The sequence below is a fragment of the Mercenaria mercenaria genome, chromosome 18 (genome assembly GCF_021730395.1).
Source record: "Mercenaria mercenaria strain notata chromosome 18, MADL_Memer_1, whole genome shotgun sequence".
NCBI lineage: Eukaryota > Metazoa > Mollusca > Bivalvia > Venerida > Veneridae > Mercenaria > Mercenaria mercenaria.
In genome coordinates this window covers 26023300-26045566 of record NC_069378.1, presented here as the reverse complement: position 1 = coordinate 26045566, position 22267 = coordinate 26023300, and the positions used below count along the sequence as shown (strand labels likewise).

General features: G+C 35.9%; 1 protein-coding gene across 1 annotated transcript in view; it reads right to left on the bottom strand.

The window, feature by feature from the left end:
* The window catches only part of LOC128550698 (uncharacterized), a 57182-nt gene extending 35992 nt beyond the window's left edge, over nucleotides 1–21190 (bottom strand). The window contains exons 1-4 of the mRNA XM_053530262.1: nucleotides 21097–21190; nucleotides 5424–6020; nucleotides 2922–3080; nucleotides 1039–1360 (exon numbers count right to left, since the gene is read on the bottom strand). Of these exons, the coding sequence (XP_053386237.1) occupies nucleotides 1039–1360; nucleotides 2922–3080; nucleotides 5424–6005 (1063 nt within the window). The 5' untranslated portion in view covers nucleotides 6006–6020; nucleotides 21097–21190. The remainder of the gene's footprint in view (nucleotides 1–1038; nucleotides 1361–2921; nucleotides 3081–5423; nucleotides 6021–21096) is intronic.
* Nucleotides 21191–22267: the final 1077 nt, after the last annotated feature.

The window sequence follows — 22267 nt, the reverse complement described above, 5'->3', positions numbered from 1 at the left end:
ATATTACAGGAGTTCTTATATACAAGAGGGTCATGGTGACCCTGGATCGCTCACCCGAGTAATACGAGCTACATGTTTCAAATGTCAAACTGATGATTTTTAGACATTTTTTGGAAGATTTTCCAATGTACAGTCAAGTAACCCCTGGGGCGGAGCCAATTTTACCCCGGAGTCATGATTTGAACAAAGTTTGTAAGTCTACTAGGCAATGCTACATATCAAATATCTAAGATCTAGGCCTTCTGGTTTATTTTAAGAAAATTTTTGAAGAGTTTTCCTAAGTATACAAAATCAAGTGACCCCTGGGGCGGGGGTAATGATTTGAAATTTTTTTGTAGAGGTCCACTAGGCAATGCTACATGTCAAATATCTAAGCTCTAGGCCTTCTGGAATATTTTTAGAAAATTTTGAAGATTTTTGTTTGTACAAACAAGTAACCCCATGGGATAGGGTCAGTTTGACCCCGGGATCATGATTTGCACAAATTTTGTAGAAGTCTATTAGGCAATGCTACATGTCAAATATCTAAGATCTAGGCCATCTGGTTTATTTTTAGAAGATTTTCCTATATAAAATCAAGTGACCCCTGGGGCGGGGTCAATTTTGACCCCGGGGGTTATAATTTGAACACATTTGTAGAGGTCCACTATGGCAATGCTACATGTCAAATATCTAAGCTCTAGGCCTTCTGGGGTTTTTTTTGTTGTTGTTTTTTTTGAAGATTTTCCTATAGAAATCTATGTAAAATCAACTCCTGTGGCGGAATCAATTTTGATTCCGGGGTCATGATTTGAACAACTTTAGTAGAGGTCCACTAGGCAATGCTACATGTCAAATAACTAAGCTCTTGCGCTTCTGGTTTCTGAGAAGAAGATTTTTTCAGATTTTCCTATGTGAAATCAAGTGACCCCTGGGGCGGAGTCAAATTTGACCCCGGGGTCATGATTTGAACAAATTTGGTAAAAGTTTCTCATAAAGTGCGCACATTTGCATGTGAAAAGGGTTATTATAAGTTATTACAATACCGCTGCTGATTACCTTCTTTCTGTCTAAGATACACATCTTCCGCTGCTGATAGATGTGGAGTTAATCCAGCACTTGCAGTTTTGTCGTCAATTTTGTGCAGTCCATCTGCAGTCCTTTCCTCTATTTCAGATAAAGAAGCTTTCGTTTGATCCCTAATCTTCTGTTCTTCTACACGCCTTGTCTCTTCTAAATCAGACTTTGCCGTTGCAGTTTTTTCGTCAATTTTGTGCAGTCCCTCTGCTGTCTTCTCCTCTAGTTCAGACAATGCCTCTATCCGATTTTGTTCTAGTCTTGTTTCCTCCTTTTGGCTAATATTGATCTGATGATTTTTCAACTGTAATAATTGAATGACAATTTTTCTTTACCTGAATTCAGATTTTACTAATCGACAAAGTGCTGGAAGATGTCCTACAAATGTTCATATCAGACAATGGTCTAAATAAACCTTCACCGAATTGTCGTTTTATGTCTATGTTCATATGATAAATATAGTGTGTAAAATTGAAAATTATAACATCAGCGCCGGTATAAATTACAAACTCGGGTGTATGCCGGATTAAAGCATTTTGAACTAAAAATCCTTTAAATGTACAGTCAAACTCGCTTTATACGAACTCATCCGGACCTAAGAAATATGTTCGTATCAAACGAAATTCGTATTAATGAATGTATGACCAGATAATTTGTCCGAGCAAGTTGGGCAGTATCCGGTGAATTGATTCCGATATATGAATGTAGTTAATAGTTTTAAACTGATTAAGTTAATTTTCTCAGATAACATTGAAATTACTCAACAAACGTCATATTTAAACACGTAAATTTTATTAATTTAAATTTTAATGTGCGGTCGAGGTCCAGAGCGCCAAATTATATCCACCGCCAACATTGAAGCTTGTACTATATAACAATCATTCTAAGAGGGATAAACGTTTGTATATTTTGTAAGAAACAGCCTACCTGTATCGACACTAGAACGTCAATAATGTGTTTGGAATTATTTACACCTCTTTAAATCTTGACCTGTCAATTGATTAAATTGTTTTATATTGAAATGCTACACAAAAGACCGAGTGTTTGTTTGTGAATAAGTGTGAACTACTCCTTTGTTCAATTACCGTTGACCATATTATTATTTTCAACACATTTTATAACGGCCCCGACTTCTAAAATTAATTCGTATCAAAAGATGGAAAAGTATAATATTTAAGCTTATTGGGACTTCCAAAATGTGTTCGTATCTACCGATTATTCGTATGAAGCGAGTTCGCTATTGCCGAAATAATTTTACAAAGAAAATAGAAGGACTCGACCGGGGAATTCGAACTTTGTTCGTTTAATCCGAAAATTCGTATCAAGCGAGTTCGTATTAAGTGGACTCGACTGTATATATTTTGTAACAATGGCGATACTAACCCTAACCTCTAGTCAGTATATCATACATACTATACACTAAATGCGTGCAAACATGCAATAATTTGCGCATTTTTGCCGTACGCGACATAAGATAATCACTTCCAGGCATGCGCAGAAGACCGCTCCAACTCTGCAATGAGCTACATTGATTAGAAACAACCAAATTGGCACGGTGTTCAGGTAAATATCGACCCGTCCGGAAAAACTATCGCGAGCACCTTTAAGAACATTTTTATGTTGCAACGCCCCTTCCTTCTAGTATATTGATTGTTTGAAAGAGGAAACGATCCGCGTTGTCCCATATGTACCTTATTAATCAGACCTAGCGATATGCGACTATATTCAATGGAAAATTTCAAAGATATCGAATGAAAACACTGATAATTTTATCAACATTACGTATTTGTGGGATCAGATACCATTAGATATGAAACATTCCTCTAGTATCTCTCAAACTGGTAATAAAACATTCAGATTAATACCTGTAATAGTTTATTAACAGCTTGTTTCGATCCATCGCAGTTGCGTAGACATTTTGCATCTTGAAGGACTGTTATGAATGTATCTAAATAATAGCCTAACGTCGGGTCATCAAGTTCGAGTTTTGAACTATGCAGAATTTCATTACGAATGTCTCTCGCCTGAAAATGTATAAACATAAAATTGATACGTTTAGAAAAAAAGTGCAAACAGGAACACGATATGTTTATTAAACAATAAACAAAGCAATGGCATAAATTTTGTCTCTTTAAAATGTGTAGATAATCTCTATATGCATATCTATATGCAATAACAAGAGCTCCGTCAAGCGGTACAACATACTCCTAAAGGACTATATCTGAGGAGGATGGAAGTAAAAATCAAGGAAAAAGCAAAATGTAAAAAAAAAATGGGAGAGGGTTTTGGGTAAGGGGATCTTGTTGGAAATATGAATGGGGAAGGATGTAATGTAGACTATTGCAGTCTGCATATCGTCTCATCACTACCTGACTATATTCCAGGTTTCAAGTCAACACCTTTAATATTTTTATGTATGTTATGTCCTAGACAGGAAATATGATTGGCAGATTTGGCCTTTCTGTGACTTTGGCCCTTCACCTACCTGACCTACCACTCCGCACATCATCTTGTCACCACCTTTTACATCCCAAATTTGAAATCAATACATGAATGGTAGATAAACTATGCTCTTCGATACAAAATATGACGGATGAAGTTGAACATTAAGCTCAGTTTGCGACTGAGACCTTAGATATACAGACCCGTTAATATTCTCTGCAAATTGTTTACCTACATGCCAAGTTTAGATTAAGTACCTATAATGGTTAAGAAGTCATGCGCCGGACACGAAATATGCTGGACAGTTTGAGCTCAATCTGCGATCTTGACCTTTGGCCGACAGAGCTTGTTTTTATCTCTCTGCTCCTCACATTATCACCATCTGCATTAATGCCAATTTTAAAGTTAGTACCTTTAATGGTTATGAAGTTATGCTCTGGACAAGATTCATGACGGACGGACAAATGGACTCACTCGCCAGTATATAATACGTCCCGTGCTTTCTAAATGAAACTCGGTCTGCTCAATAATTAACAAAAAGTGATGGCAGAAATTGAAATGATTAATCAGCTGGCAGAGAGAAAGTCGGTAAGATTAAAAAAGTAATGACAAAATATCGTCATGTTTAAATAAAATTATGGCAGACACTCTATATGTTTATGAAGCTCAAACTGAATCATGATATGCTTAAACAAAATGATGGTAAAAACGCGATATGCTTAAACAAAATGATGGAAGAAACGCGATATGCTTAAACAAAATGATGGCAGAAACGCGATATACTTAAATAAAGTGATGGCAGAAATGCCATATGCTTAAACAAAATGACGGTAGAAACGTGATATGCTTAAACAAAATGATGGGAGAAATGCGATATGTTTAAACAAAATGATGACAGAAACGCGATAATGCTTAAACAAAATGATGGCAAAAACGCGATATGCTTATACAAAATGATGGCAGAAACGCGATATGCTTAAATAAAGTGATGGCAGAAATGCCATATGCTTAAACAAAATGATGGCAGAAACGCGATATGCTTAAACAAACTGATAACAGAAACGCAATAATGCTTAAACAAAATGATGGCAAAAAACGCGATAATGCTTAAACAAAATAATGGCAGAAAAGCGATAAGTTAAACAAAGTCATGGAGAAACGCAGTATGCTTCAACAAAATGATGACAGAAACGCGATAATGCTTAAACAAAATGATGGCAAAAACGCGATATGCTTATACAAAATGATGGCAGAAACGCGATATGCTTAAACAAAATGATGGCAGAAATGCGATATGCTTAAACAAAGTGATGGCAGAAACGCGATATGGGTAAACAAAGTTATGGCAGAAACGCGATATGCTTAAACAAAATGATGGCAGAAATGCGATATGCTTAAACAAAGTGATAGCAGAAATGCCATATGCTTAAACAAAGTGATGGCAGAAACGCGATATGCCTAAACAAAGAGATGGCACAAACGCGATATGCGTAAACAAAGTAATAGAAGAAACACAAAATGCTTAAAAAAATAAGAGATCACAGAAACTCGATATACCTAAATAAAGTATTGGCAGAAACCTGATACAATGTATGTTTAAATAAAATGATGGAAAAAAATTATATGCTTAAAGAGTTCAAATAGAATCTCACAGAATCTCGAAATGATGAAATAAAGTGCAGATAGAATATAGGTATCAAGATAAGTCCTTAAAACATGCAATCACATCATTGCCGGTGATACTTTGATTGAAAACTTCAAACTCGAAAAAACAATGATACACAGTTTAGATATTTTGACCTTCTCAAACAAGAAATATGTTCCCCGAATTGAGTATAATTATTGCAGTTAATGAAATTTTAAGTTAATTGAAAATTATCGATGACCAATTAAGAACAATGATGAGGTTGATATATTAAACTTACCCTGTTAAAAGGGCACGCTATTTTTGATGACATGTCATTGCACGCCAGCCAGTTGTTCTGTATCATTAGGTTATTGATAATAATGCTAAGGAGTCCGGCAGCATCGGTTGAGCTAGCTGATGTACATGAGTTTGTTGTTGTTTGGAAACATTTTCCGAAGCTCCATCCGAGTGGATCCGAACACCAAGTACTTGGATCTGTGTTCTTCCAAAGCGGATCTCTTGAGGAATGGTCTAGTACGATTTCATCATATAATTTACTGCATATTCCATTCGGGCATTTTCTACGACCGTTTGGTTTACTACCAAAGCAGTTATTTGGGAATTTTTCAAAGCATGTGTTTCTGTTACAGGCGTTCTTCTTTTTCGCGTGTTCAGGCAAAAGATTTTGAGCCGTACACTGATTGCACTGACGCACCGATCCTGTTGGCAAGCCATTTGTTACTTTTTGTAAGGATTGGTTACGACAAAGCTGCACTTTACCTTCAACAAAGGCTTGAAGTCCTTCCTGTAAGTACTCTAAACCCTTTACACCGCGGACCCAAATTTTATACTGATCCTTTTCCAGGTCTTCATCTGCCATTACATGTTTGGAAATCTAGGAAATATACAACATTGCTTGGTCAACCATTTCTCAAGTAAATATATACTTCAGTTCCACTTTAGAATTTTACTTTTTGGACATTTTTATGGTTTTACGGACAGGTAATGCAAGGCACAATGTTTTTTCAAAGGCACATAAGTTTTCAGCTTGTGGAAGAACCTGAATATAGTGTCGTGCACATCTCAACGAAATCGTCTGGTCATAATAAGAAAGAACTTTCATTCTAAATACCATAGTAAAAAAAGCATGTCCTTGTAATAATATGTAAATAGTTCCATTTGAATAACTAAGGACGGTGTTTGGCTCATTTCAATAGTCTAGGTGTATGCATTTATCTAAGTCCAATGGTATACAACTCTCCAGTGCTTGGAATAACGCTGAAATCGTATGCAACGCATACCTTCACTTCATTTTTTAGCATATAATGTGCATGATCTTTTAGCGGTAAAGCCATGTAAATGTTTTAAAAAAAAGAAAGAAAGAAAAAAAAAAATAGAAGAAGCGACGAACCTACATTCAAGGTGACTGCTAAATGCCCCTTTGTGATAGTTAAACCCTCATATTTTGTATATGAAATTCCTACGGAAACTTAGAACGCAATCAAGTACTTAATTTGACAGTCTGTTCATGAGAGAAATGAAATGAACTGCACTCCTCACGCATCGAAGCACCTTCTCAAGCAGAATTCTACAACAAAACCAAATTTCATGTGCCTCATCACGCTGAACTCGGGAAGAAATTGTTTAACATCTAGCAGCCCCTTAAATGGTCACGTGCCTCTATTTGAAAAAGAAAGTTTAGAGCGTGAGGTCAATTTTGATTAAGAATCGTCTTGCGGTTCATGAAAACAAGCAGTTTAAATGTTTCTGTTTTTTATTTTACGCTCTAGCGGACCCTAAAGGAACAAAGGATCAAAAAGAGCTCATATAATCAAACTTGATTAAACAATGATTTTACAGACAAAAATTGAAGAAAATGCATTCAGTGGTTTATGAGGCGAACGAATTTAATGGTTTTTATTGTTTTAGCTATAGCACCCCCTAAAAAGGGTTAAGTGTCCCCGTTTAAATAAAACGAGAGATAATCTTGCATTTATGCTTCAAACCAAGATAAAGATCCATCAAATGGCTCATAAGAAAAAGTTGTTTAGAGGTATTTCTGGTTATAAAGATTAAGTGGACCCTAAAAGAGGCTAAGATTCCCCATTTAAACATACTTCAGACATGACCTTATAATAATGCTAAAGATGTCAGTCATGGGGATGTGTCATTTTAACTTTGTTTCAATTTCTAGCTTAAGCAGCTCCTTAAAAGGGTCAAATGCCCCCTTATGAATAAATTTTAGAGGAGATTTTACAGTCATGCTGCAAACCATATGTCATGAAGATCTATCGAGCTGTTTATGAGAAAAAGTGGCTCTAAATTATTTTTGCTCTAGCAGTTCTTAGGATAGACCAAGTACCCATATAAAATCCAGCGATGTTACAGTCCTAGATAGAAGATTCAACAAAGTGTTCATGAGAATGATAGGTTTAAATGTATTTCTAAAAAGGCGCCGAGTGCCCCAATTTGAACAAACTATAGACAGGACCTTACAATAATGTTGCCTTCCATGTTTGATGAAGATCCATTTAGTGGTAAGTGAGGAAGAGATGTTTTCAAAATACTAGTATTTTCCTATTTTCTGCTCTAGCGGCAGTTTAAAGAAGCCGGGTACCCCGGTTTGAAAGAAACTGATGCCAGGATGCTACAAACCAAATGTATTGTAATTCTAACCAGTAGTGTTAGAGGAGAAGATTCTAGACTAAAATTGTTAACGTTGGACACCGAACGCTAAAGCATCCACTCATACCAATAGCTCACCCCGAACCCTTGGTTCAGCTGAGCAGAAATTGTATTTGTTTGTTTGTTTTGGGTTTAACGCCGTTTTTCAACAGTATTTCAGTAATGTAACGGTGGGAGGTTAACCTAACCAGTGTTCCTGGATTCTGTACCAGGACAAGCCTGTTTCACCGCAAGTAACTGCCAACTTCCCCACATGAATCATCAGAGGTGGGGGACTAATGATTTCAGACACAATGTCGTCAAATAGTCACGGAGAACATACGCCCCGCCCGAGGATCGAACTCACGACCCCGCGATCCGCAGACCAACGCTCTACCTACTGAGCTAAGCGGGCAGAAATTGTAACAAAACTAAGTACAAGTATGGGGAGACATTTTATAGCTGCTATTCGGCACTTAAAGACAGCTGTTGCGATAGTTTAAAACTTTGTATGAACAATTGAATGAAGTGTTACAATGCAATACAAAGTCCCCTATTGGAAGACACATAATTTTCTCTACTACAGTATAACATAATGGTCTAATGTATAAGCAGTATTGTAATATATATACAATATGTTATAACACAATAATTGAATCAAAAAGTATTTATTTTCAATTTTGATAACATTTCATTTTAAACTGGTAGGAAAATATGAGAAAAAAAATGCAAGACTTTGGACCTTCCGTTGTGATTTTGACCTTTGCACTAGGGTTATGGTTATTTCACATGACACATTATGGTGAGCACTTTGTCAAGTAATATTAGAATCCCGTAACTTATGACAAGGTTTATTTGGCAGAAAGCGATTTTCAGTAGAGTTATGGCCTTTTTTGGGTTTTACCTTGTCCGTGTAATTGCTCCAGTACTATTAGGAGGAATTCCACAAAACTTCACTGAAGTGAGCATTGCAAAAGCCTTGTTGTGCATATTGTGGAATGCTCCAGTTTTTATTGCATATTTTAGAGTTATGGCATTTGGTTCATCAAATTTTAAGACGTATCAGCTTCTTCTCTTATACAATAGGACTGATCAACAATAAGCCTTGAAAGATTCGTTATAAATTAATATTTATACCGACAAATAAACGTCACACAGAACATTCAAGAAAATAGGGCTGCAAAATGTTCTGTATAGATAGTACTATCTCACAAAAATAACTATTGGAAAAATATAAACATTTATCACATGTACAGATCAATTCAAACTTTAGTTTCAAAGATTATTGAAATTTCATCAACTATCTAAATCGGCACGTGTAGTCGCATCAAGGGCGTCTTAAATATAAAGCGACATAGCGACTTATATGCCTATACATTAGAATTTTAACAGTTTTGGAGTGTATTTCAATTGGCTGCCGGCTTCTCGGCCATGTGGTTGAGGCTGCGTACTTAGAATCACTTGCCCCTAAACGCCGGTAACTCGAAACATTACTTAGTGTGAAGAATTATTCTTTCATGTTAGGAAGCTATCCAGCTGGCTTTCGGAAGGTCTGCAGATCCACGTAGGTTCTCGTCCGTGATGAAAATCATGAAATAATGCCCGATGGGAATCCTAGGGTCTTATTCTGCCATCGAAAGCTGAAAAGTTGGCATTATGACCTTAACTGTCTCGGTGTGGCGTAAAGCAAAGCGTAAAAACAACAACACAAAAACTAACAAATGTTTCGCTGTTAAAAGCATTTGGTCAACGTAAGTTCTGAAGTTTCATGAGATTCCATATGATATATTCAATGCAAATCCGTTTGCCATGAGCCTATATCACGGCATATACATGACCGCAGTGATATTCTGTGTATAGTTTGCATGAGGTACAACTTGTGGCAATTGATACAGTCATTTTGCCAGAGTATATTTTAGTAATACACAGTACGGTAAGTTTCCTTCAATTACGAAATTGTCTACTCTACTGAATATCTGTTTAATGTTTGAATTGCTACAAATCATTTTTAACGGAGTCACTGTTTTATTGTTGTTGTTTTTTTTTGCGTTCAATGTGTTTTGGTGGAAATTTCGATGTACAAATGTAACTAGGTACTGTCCCCGTTTGTAATAGAACCAGAGGTAAAAGTTTCGTATACGTACTTTTGGCGAGAAAAAAGCATGTATGTTTCATACCATCGAAAATGAAAGTAATTGACCCTCTTGAACATGCTTCCATTAGCTAGCTGAAGAACAAAATACCCCTTCAAAAGATCATATTTTATTTCGTCTAAAGACCTACCATGACTGTCTATAGCACAAAAATGCTTTAACATGCCGCCACTCTACTTTGGAATTTCACTGAACGGCCCAGCATGAGAAAAAGCGACGCGAGGATGGAATTGATAAGATATATATTATGTTATTATAAAGAATAAAGGAAATTATTAATTTGTTTAACGAAATCCCTTATATAGGCCGTTGTCTCAAATTAAAATATGAATATTTTAAATCATTAATGTATTAGGCCCATAACAGATCTAGAGTATTTTGAAGAGTATTCAATTCCTACCATAAACCTACTTTGACTGCAATTTTCATGGGGGTGGGGGGTGGAGGGGGGGGGGGGGGCGTAGGGTCAAGCCCCACTGAGACCAATATATATATATATATTTTAAAATATAACAAAATGTTGAAGAGTGGCAGGCGGGGGCCTAGTGGCGCTAGTTGCTTGCAAGCCACGTCTGGGCTTTGCCGGGGTCCTTTCGGCCGCGATATACTATTACAATCTTTGGTGTGGGTGTTGTTTCGGCTATCGCTAAGTGCCTGACAGAGGCATAGCTAGATGTCTGTGGTTGTGTGCCCAAGTTTATAGGGGATCTGGGGGCATACCCCCATGTTTATTTTCTGTATTGTCTCCGGTGCGGCTGGGAGCTGTAAAACTACATTATTAGTTATTCACGCTTAATATTGCAAATGATGTCACGGTTTACAGCATGTATTAGTTCTACCAACTATTGCATTATTGAACCCGTACCACCCCTCAATGTGTATTGGTGTAAAACATTTAGATAGATAGATTTATGCAAATATATAAGTCATACAGTTAAAATAAATATCACTTAATTATACATATTTAAAACATAGTTTTATATTACAGACATATTTTTGTGACTAGTGTACTACTCTGACATATATAATACTCAGGATAACCAGTAAATGCCTTACGACTTATTTCCAACAGGGAATTGCTTATTTTCCTCTTGATGGACAATGTGTATGGAGATGTGTGTTTTCCGTACAGGTAGATACGGATCTGACCACTGTTTCTTGGATTGTTGTTCCTGTAATAGCAGTGTTAATTCAGAATTTTTAGTGTTTCTGACTGGCGAAGGTTTCGTGTTCTCGAACTTTATTGCTTATATTTGGCAGATCTGTATTGTATTTTCATGATAAAATGTATTAATTTTTATAACCCAAGTGTTAATTATGATTAAGCAGTGGCAAGCTTTATTATACCCAAAGGCTTTAATTTGTGTTGATTTACAGTCAGTATTTGTCATTAATTTCACTACACCGTAGCCTTCTCTATAAAGATACGTCTCAAATAATTAATTTATATAAGCTGTTGTTGGGCTGGCTCAATAAAAAATATCAATTTAAATGTCATATTGTTATAATAAAATATAATGTTGTTAATTTAGTGATGGAGGATGGTGCGTGAAGTTTTGAACTTAAGAAAGAAACGCTGGCGGAATGAACACGAATATTGTTATTATGTTCACTTTATTTATTTTTATATTTCTTTTTCATACTCAATCGACATGCACCGTTCTACGAGAAAGAGGAAAGCGCCCACTCACTTCGACCCAGATGCTGCAGGGGTGCCACCCCAACCGGCACCTGCACCCCAACAGGCTCCAGTACCACAACTAGCTCCGGTGTGGCCCCAGCCAGTGCCAGCACCCCAACCAGATCCAGCAGCAGTGGTACCAGCACCAGTTGGTACTGAACACCCGCAAGAGGTGCTTGATCCAGGTACTGGTATAAATTTTGATGCAATGGCAAATGACCAACCACAAATGGTACCCACGGCTCGGGCTGGGCTGGGACTGCATTGTGTGTCTACAGCAATAAAAAATAAGATTATAGAGGGTCAATATGTTGATCTCGCTAGCTTGCTGCTGCACCCAGCGCGGCCTGAGGCGGAGGCCAACCGTAACCTTTCAGTAAGCCAGAATGGTGAGTTAATACTTAACAAACAAACAAATGTCAAGCAAATCTACACAATTGAGGAGTGGTCCGATGCCTTCCTCATATTTACCAGTCTGTATTTGGCCGCCCACCCTTGTCAAACACAGGAACTACTTAAATATTTCAATATCATTCGAACGGCAGCAAAAAGGCATCTTGGCTCTGGGTGGAAGAGCTATGACGTGCAGTTTAGGCTACGTATGGCTGCAAGCCGAGGTGAAATGTCATTTGGTAACATAGATCAGGAGTTATGGCTCCTGTTAATGGGGCCGTTCAACATGACTAGTAACATCAGCAGTCAGAAAAAATGTTTTGACTACAATCATAGGTCTTGTTTTAAAAACTTCTGTACTTTTAGACATGTTTGCTTACATTGTAGCGGTAACCACCCTGCAAAGTTGTGTAGAAGACCAGGCAGTGGCAATATATTCCCGGGTCAAGTGCGAGCCACTGCATTCCCTCAGGGCGCACCACGGCAATTCAATCAAGTCCGTACATTCCGTCCAAGATCAGGTTTCAGACCCAATTTCTTCGGTCCCCGCAGTAGATTCTAAATATTTAGAATTGGGGGTTTCTCCTGTTAACGTTACAAAGTTAGTACAATACTTAGACTTATATGATCAATACAGTGATGCCAATGTTTTAAAGAATGGTATTTGTATGGGTTTAAGGTAGGTTACACTGGCCCTAGGGCTGCCGTGGTATGCAATAATTTAAAATCAGCATATGCTCAACCGGTAGCTCGTCAAGAGAAAATAGATAGGGAAGTAGCATTAGGACGTATAGCAGGCCCTTTCCGGGACCCACCACTGCCAAAGTTTAGGACTTCCCCAGTCGGTTTGGTCCCAAAGTCGGATGGGGGATGGAGATTGATCACTCACCTCTCTTTCCCCAGAGGCACTAGTGTAAACGATGGAATTGATGAGTCTCTATGTAGTGTTTACTATACATCATTTGATAAAGTAACTAATATGATCATGAAGTTAGGGAAATCAGCGTTGATTGCAAAGCGCGATTTGAAGTCAGCATATAGAATTCTGCCATTGGCTGTTAGTGATTTCCCGCTGTTTGGTTTGAAAGTAGGGGATTGTTTCTATGTCGATAAAGTTTTGCCTATGGGTCTGAGTCAGAGTGCGAACCTTTTTGAAAAGTTTTCAACATTTTTGAATTGTGTGTGTTACAACTCGAATAGATACCGTTGATCACATGTTAGATGATTTTATTTTTGCTGGCAGTAGAGGGTCTAATGACTGTCATACCTTAGTATCAGCATTTACTGGGTTATGTAATACCCTAGGTGTCCCAATTGCAGATGATAAATCAGTCGGTCCAACAACATTTATGGTATTTTGGGGGTTGGAAATTGACACTAATGAAATGCTAGTGAGAATTCCCATACATAAGGTTGATGGATTAGTTGGCTTGCTCAAGGGGATAATGAATAGGAAGAAAGTCAGTTTGAAAGAGCTACAACGTCTGGTTGGTAAGCTGATCTTTTTTGATCAGGCTATTAGATCTAGCAGGGCGTTTACTAGGCGGTTTTATGATACTATGTCTGGCCTTAGGAAACAATTTTACCTGTTAAGGGTTACAAAAGTAAAAATAAGGGAGGATGTTAAGGTCTGGTTATCTTTTTTGCAAGAGTTTAATGGAGTTTTTTTTATATATACCGGAACATTTTTGGTATACAAGCGATCAATTACAGCTGTTTTCGGATAGTGCTGGTTCGGCTAATATGGAGGCAGCATGTTATTTTGAGGGCAGATGGTCATTTTTTCCATGGCCCGAATCTTGGAAGTTTGGGGGCGTCCTTAAGGATTTAACTTTTCTGGAGATGGTGTCCGTGGTTTTAGCCATGTTTTTATGGGGCAGAGATTTGATGAACAAAAATATTACATTGAGAATAGATAATGAAGCTTTGGTGTTAGTCCTGAATAAACAGAATTCTAAATCAAAAAGGGTCATGCAGTTAGTCCGACCATTTGTCATGCTTGCTATGCGATATAATATCTGGTTTAAAGCTGTACACATTTCATCAAAAAATAATGCAATTGCTGATGCTATTTCCCGCCAACAGTGGTCACGTTTTCGAAAGCTAGTTCCAGAGGCAGAGAATTACCCGGAAATGGTTTTCCAGCAATTCCTTTCACTGATCTATTACATCATTTGGCATATTTCCACCGAACCTTACAGGCCTGGTGATATATATCATCGGCATATTCCGGTTAAGTAAATTTTCAGAAGATTTATGGCCATTAATGTGTTGCATTTTTACAATATCTGCATTGTAAGTGGTTGGAGACATACGTTTTAGTTATCAACAACCTGTAATTGGTAATAATATTAGTGAGAGAAATTGTGAAGTAACACCAACATTAATTGAATTAGAATGTGTCTGTAGGACACATGGTGTGCCCCCCACTGGTACATTTGTCATAAATGAGGGTCATTAATTCAAATGTTTGCAGTCTTAATGGGGTATAACCTAAACAATCATTTTATGAAAAGGAATTATTATCCTAGGCCCTTTACTTTTTGAGCTATGAGCATCACAAACAAAAAATCCACTATTTTGGTTATTTCATAACTCTGTAATAAGAGCTAAGATTCTCAAAAGGAATGCCAAGTGTGCAAGTTCACATCACGATAAAGACTCCAGCAAGGTTTCCTGAATTTACATCTGATACTTTTTCCGCTAGGCACATAATTAGGTGAAAAAGTGCATTTTTTACTATTTCAGGGGCCATAACTTTAAAAATAGGGGGTGGAGCCAGCCAAAAAATTAGAGGTGTGCAAGTTTATATCATGATTAAGACTTATGCAAGTTTTCAACCATTTATATTAAAAACTTTTTGAGCTAGGTGCATCACAAGGTGAGAATGTGTATTTTTTACTATTTCAGGAGCCATAACTTTAAAAATAGGGGGCGGACCTAAATGAAAAATAGGAGATGCGCAAGTTCATATCATGATTAAGACTCATGCAAGTTTTTCATGAATCTATATCAAATACTTTTTGAGCTAGGCATGTCACAAGGTGAAAATGTGCATTTTTGACTATTTCAGGGGCCATAACTCTGAAAATAGGGGGCCGACCCAAATGAAAAATAGGAGATGCGCAAGTTAATACCATGATTAAGACTCATGCAAGGTTTCATGAATCTATATCAAACACTTTTTGAGCTAGGCGTGTCACAAGGTGAAAATGCTCAATTTTTTACTATTTTAGGGGCCATAACTCTGAAAATAGGGGACAAAGCCAGATGAAAAATAGGAGGTGCGCAAGTTCATATCATAATCAAGACTCACGCAAGGTTTCATGTATCTATATCAAATACTTTTTGAGCTAGGCATGTCACAAGGTGTAAATGGGCATTTTTGACTATTTCAGGGGCCATAACTCTAAAAATAGGGGGCGGAGCCAGATGAAAAATAGGAGGTGCGCAAGTTCATATCATGATTAAGACTCATGCAAGGTTTCATCAATTCATATCGAATACTGTTTGAGCTAGGCATGTCACAAGGTGAAAATGTGCATTTTTTACTATTTCAGGGGCCATAACTCTGAAAATAGGGGGTGGAGCCAGACGAAAAATAGGAGGTACGCAAGTTCGTATCATGATAAATACTCATGCAAGGTTTCATCAATTTGTATCAAATACTTTTCGAGCTAGGCGCGTCACGAACTTCGGACGGAAGGACGGACGGACGGACGTTCTAACGAAACGGTCTTTATGTGACTCCCCCATTGTTCTCTCTATTGTTCTAACAGTCACATAAAAAGAAAAATAGTCACATAAACAGAACGGAATGAATGACATCAAAGAGAAAGTACCGTTATGCAGTCACTTAACCATCATTTCGCGGGCACGGACAGACGGACGGACGCACGGACAAGACCAAATCTATATGCCCCCACCACTCAAGGGGAGGGGGGGGGGCACAAAAATGTTAGCAACATGTAGTCAACCGAAATGCACTCGGATCGAATTGTCAATAGAAGAATGGTCTAAATTATTACCCATATTTCTAAATTGTTAGTATGTAAAATCGTGACATACAAAACAACGGACGTTTAGAAATCTATTACATTTAGGAAAAAATCCTACTTAGCTAATCGGTTTATTAGCAGTCGATTATTTTGAGGCCAAATAGCACTTTTTGTCCAAAAAAATACGTTCTACAATAAACAGAGGTATCATCAGCGATGACAAATTACACAACGATCGTCATGAGCTCATCGGCTCTTTTCTTTAAAAGCAGTTATCAAGGCTCGTCGGAATCATTTCTTCGTGTAAATGAAAAGCCTAGGCTCAGTACAGTTTTATACGCATTTATCAGTGATACAAAATTTGTTTGCACAAATTTCGCTGTGGTTGTTTTATTACATGTTAACCATAAATTATGTATTATGTTTTATCTTCAATAAGAAACAAAAAACTGCCTTTCTTTCCTGTTTTCTTTCCATTCCCTTATTGGCAGAGGCTGGGGATCCAGGATTCTCATCTCTAGACCCTGAGTCTAGAGGATTTGTTCCTAAATACAGGAGACGGCTTTAAAACTTCTTTTCGTGATTTAAGACATTTTGTATCAGGAAATAAAAGTATTTATAATCCTTTAACCCCGACAACATGATTGCCATTTCAATAGATTAATAATTGTAATCAGCAATTTATTTGTCGTAATAGAAGCTTTTTTTCCCCCAAAATGTGATTCTAGAGACTGAGGATTAATAACAGTAACATGTTGTTTTCAGTATTTTAGACTTTGATTGTGCTAACTAATTGTTATATTCATTTTACTGCTTGTATAAATGACAGTGGCTAATGGAAATAGCGGTTACATTTTCATATTTAACTTGTCTCTAATCCCAAATGAGAGCTAGCCTAAGGAAAGAAAGTGACAACGGCATCTTTATGACACTGTCAGTTGATCATAGCTCTTTTTTGCTAGCAATTTCCGTATACAAATGCAACACAGTACATAACAGTACATGTAGCCCTGTGGCCGGTAATATGGCTGTTTGATTTGTTAAAAGTATCCAAACGTCTACTTTTTCATCAAAGTGTGACTTCATTGTAGAGACAAACAGAACTTGATCTGGCATACTGGTTTTCAAGTTCACGTCTATATCAACACAACGCTTCTCCGTGCTCTCTGTTTACATTGCCGGTAATATAGCGCACAAGGACGTAGCCGTGTGCAATTTGCAATTAAATAAGTCATAAGAAACAGTTTTTAGCTACTTGCACAATATGTATATTTTATGTTTTTAGAATTCAAATAGTGATAAGTAGTGCAGGAGTCATCTAAAATGATATAAACTATTAGAGTAATCTAAAATAATGCAACATGGTGTCTAAATTACAAAATAAAACAACATGACATTAACATGTTGACAATAGTTTGTATGCTTAATATTTACAGAATTAAAATTGTTCATCATATTTTAAATTTCTAGATAATTTATTCCTAATTTTTAAGTATTCAGCATTCAAATTGTAAATAATTCAAAGCTGCCCAAACCCATTTACGGCGTATATGGAAAAAAAAAACAATGAAAAATTTAGCCAGGTAAACTGGCTGTCAAGACTGTTTGGTATTTTTCGGTCTGATTCGTTATTTTAAGCCGATGTTTAACAAGTATTCGCTTCTCCGCTAATTTACCGTTACATTTATGCTTTTGATCATATGGATTTAAGGAATATTGTCAAGTCTAATTTACAGTGATTGCAAAGATATTTTCGAACATAAATTGAAACTAATTGGAACCTAAATATCATTTGATGGATTTTTCAGAGTAGCTTTATAACGGTATTCGAATTCTTAACAAACATATTATTATAACAAGGAAATATCACTTTGCAAAAACTATTTCTACTATCTTACACTCAGATAGAAGCTCGATTTAATTCGACGCCGCCAGGAGGAGGCGTCGAATATATGGGATACACTTTTATTTTGGACCATGTAAAGACGGTAATGAATATACACTTTTATTTTGGACCATGTAAAGACGGTAATGAATAGTTTCGGAATGATAAACTGAACACAGTGAATAGTATGTTTAAAGACCCACGATATTGCACTATAGGTTTAAGTGAATAAACAAAAAATAATGCATATAAAACATCAAATATGTATGTAACGCAAATTATTATGTGATATAAAACGATGTTATTTGTCATCCATCTACTTATTTGTAGAGCAGAAAATATTATCTTTATTTAAACATTTGTCAAAATGTTAATCCGATTTATTGATAAGGGAGGTCTCTCTAAGTAAAGCTTTTCGAAAGAGCAATGTTTTCAACATATCCAATGAAATTGTAGGAAATAACATTACCAGATGACGTAAAACTTCATCAGTGAACAGAAAATAGATAATAGAAAAAATGGTTTTTATGAATTTTAACTTTCAGCATTTCCTCATTTCCAAACAAACAGCATTTACTTAAAATACACATGCACCTGCATATAAGAACTTTCAACAGGTGCTGTCCTTAGTTGGCGAAATACTTAATTTAATTTCTATTTACAGGGATCATCTACTCGCAATGTCAAGAACGTTGCAGGTAGAGGATTTGTATTGCATGGTAATACTTCTACATCATGTTTATTCTTGACTGTTTCTAACAGTTGATAATTTATAATCAGTCAGTCTAATACAGTAATGATTAGGTAATTTCTGTTATTGCAGTATATATACTTCAGACACAACACTTGGCAGCGTATTTGATGATTGCATCAATGAATTCCCTTGTAATACCTAGTCTGATGACCATGGCTATAAAATAAAGGTTTTGAATAGTTTTGTGTGTAATCCAATAACTGCACATTTATTATTATGTGGTGAGCCGTGTCCAACTACTTTAGAATTGTATGCCAGCTCGAAGATCGAAATTCAATTTAATTTCGAATTTTGATACCAAGCTACCACGAAGATAGAAGACCGTCTAATTTCAAAATAGATTTCAATTTCGGGCCAGCAATATGATCGAAAATCATAATATTCATTAGCCGAATTTCGATCTTGTATTAAATGAACAGCTTGTAATCTGCCCAAGATTAAAATATGTGCCAGATCGAATATATCAAAATTCAAGTTTTTAAAAATCTAAATAGATTATTACTGGAATTATATTTTAAGACTGTATTCAAAGCAACTGAATTTAAAGCTTTGATGGAATGTTAAACAAACTTTTGAAACAGCTGAATTTCGATCTTTCATTGATTTATTTGCGAGCAAGCTCAACGTTTCAAAAGTGTAGCACTGCACAGTTACAAATTCGAAAATCAATGTCAAATTTTCAATCTTTAAATCGAACAAGCATTGAATTGAGAGCAGTTTAAGGTCGCAATTTAAGTTTTTAAAATGCCGATTGACTAGAAATTCATTCTAGCTAAAAATATTTGAATTGCTCTTATTTCAATCCTACCTTGAAATACAATAATTTCTTTTTAATTTCGATTTCCGATTTTGTGCGAAATTCAATATCAGCGAAATTCAACGTCGTCCTTTCGAATATTTGAATTTCGATCTTTTACTTCTTAACTTGCCAAAATTATGTCGCCTAAAATTGTAACATTTTGAATGTTTTATGTTTTTTCTTCTGACAAGGTCAAAAATTACTTCAAGCACGAAATCAGTTCCTTAAGATTTTAATTTTCGACAGACACGATGTTCAATGCTGGTTCGAATAAAATACTAAACATTTCAGTTTCGAGCTTCGAGCAAGATCGAAATCCGGTGCTAACTCGGAATTCATCTTTTTGAAATTTTGAATTCCGATCCTCAACCTGTTTAGAGCGTCCACTTATTTATAAATCTGTACATGTGTGCAGTAGAGCTGGTGAGAAAAAATCAGCCTTTGCCGTTAAGGAACTTAAATTCCGTAAGAATTAACGAAAACATACGAGAATGTTCGAGTCTTTCCGATGAAAAAATATAGTCATCTGCAAAATGTTTTAAAAAGACCATTTTCTTTTTCACCTAGAAAACTGAAGTTAATATTAAACAGCAGCTAAATGAATAGAGAGTACTAAGCCCTTTGCAGTGGTCTTCAAGAGCAAATAGGAATCTATTTATTTTTTGTCAAAAAAGAAATTTATATAATTATCCATATTTTGCTATCTATCCCATTGCTTCATTCAACTAGTTTCTTTTTAAAGTGTTTGAATCTTATTGTTGATCATTTAAATAAAAGGAATCGAAGTAATTTAAAGCAAAATCGGCATAAAAACTATTTTATGCGTTTGTCGAAAATTCGCAAAGTACCATAGCGTGTACAATATTTTTGTTATTATCAAGTAACTGAAGCATTAATTGCTGACTATACAGATTGTTCAATATATTTATTTGTTGCATGTTTTCCATATTTTGATAATAGTTCCTTTGTGTAGTAGTTGTTTGTAATTGGTTCATACTTTTTCTTCCATTGCTGCTGTAATCGTTTTTGACATTCGCTAACATTACTAACATTACTAAATGAACTGCGTATTCAGATGGACAAGTGTCCATTTTACAGCAGACCTATTAGTCTGTACATGTTCTGCACAAATAAGCTGCAGACATACACTCTTCATGGAACAATGCAAACATATATTCAATGTTTCTAAATGCCAATTACAAAGACAGACAAGAATTGCAATTGTAAATTAAAAACAACATTTATTTAAAATATATACACATGTAACTTATAAAAAACTTCTAAAATGCTATTATATTCAGTCTGTATGCTTTTACTCTATGAAAGGCTGATAGAACTTGTATAAATATTCTTCCGAATATAAATGGCATCCAAAAATGGAACCATACAAAAATGAAAACACGTCTTCATAATAAATGTTTGACCATTTTGCACCGGTTTTACTATAAACATTTGTCACATAACAATGAATGTCATAACAGTTTTCCCATTAAAATCGGTATAGCAACAATTCCAAAGTTGGCAAGAAAAGCCCTGTAGATATATAATACATTTCATCTATGTTGCGGATGATGATGATTATGGTGGTGATTGTGACGATGCTGATGATGATAGTGAATGTAATTTAAAATATAATGTACTTACCAAAAAATTATCTGGTTATAACACGCATTGTGCTAATATCCAAATGCCTTCATTCATGGTCAAGGAATATCAATGCACTGATTGTGGGTTATTCACATATCTTACTTCAATTAACGTACGCACTGTGGGTAGTGCACTTATATATAATAGTTATCTATCTTGCATCATGTGACGACGTACTTGACTGATATTTTAAAATGCGTCTTGTTTTGTATGCCAGTTAACTTAAAATAATGAAACAATACATGCATTCTGTACGCTTATAACGGAAAACGAAATTGACGTAGGCAAGGGTCATAATCGTTATAGGCAGTATACACAAGGTGGGTATTGTCTGGAAAACTGAAAAAACTGTATGATACAGTAAATATTTAAGATCTTGAATTGATATCTACTAACGACATCAAATTCAGTGTTTAAGCACTTCCACCGGTTAGGTGAGTTGACTCAATACAGTTGATATTCTTCAGGGATTTCCTAGCTTGAAATGTAGGAGAATTTCATATCATTGGGATTGGATGGGATTTATTGAGAGGGATGGAGGTGGGGTTAGAGCATTCGTGCTTATAATAAAATCAGGGCTGTCTGAAGGGGACAAATAAAAATTATAGTTTATATAAAACGATGGACTTATTTGAACATGAAAGACGGGACACTCCATTTACTTATCTAAGCTGCATTAAAGGCAAATCTGAACTACATTTATAAGGCATTGTAACTAAAATACAAACTTCAGGTTTGCACTACCTATTTCAGATAGAATCTATATGTGTAGCTAACTGCTTCAAAGTAAGCAGTCTGAAACCCTTGTGTAAAGAGAGCTTAGGTAAGTCTCTACGAGATGATAATTGTATTACTAGTAAATATATTTTCTCGTTATATATATGCATATATCTAGGATTGCATTGCAACACTCACGTTCGGCATTCTTTGAATTCTGTGTAAACCTCTACTTATCTGTGTTTGTAAAATCAACTAAAATGAAATTTCTAATTGCTTGTACTCTTAAAACAGTTACTTCTGCAATAGTTTTATGACCCTCTAACTTGCTTTTTTGTCGCCAGTCTTTTAGATTCATATCATATAGTATGTGAGAAGTGTTGGGTATGTCTTTACAATGAAAGATCAGAACTATCTGGCATGTTTTTCCAAGATCCGCGAAATTTAATAT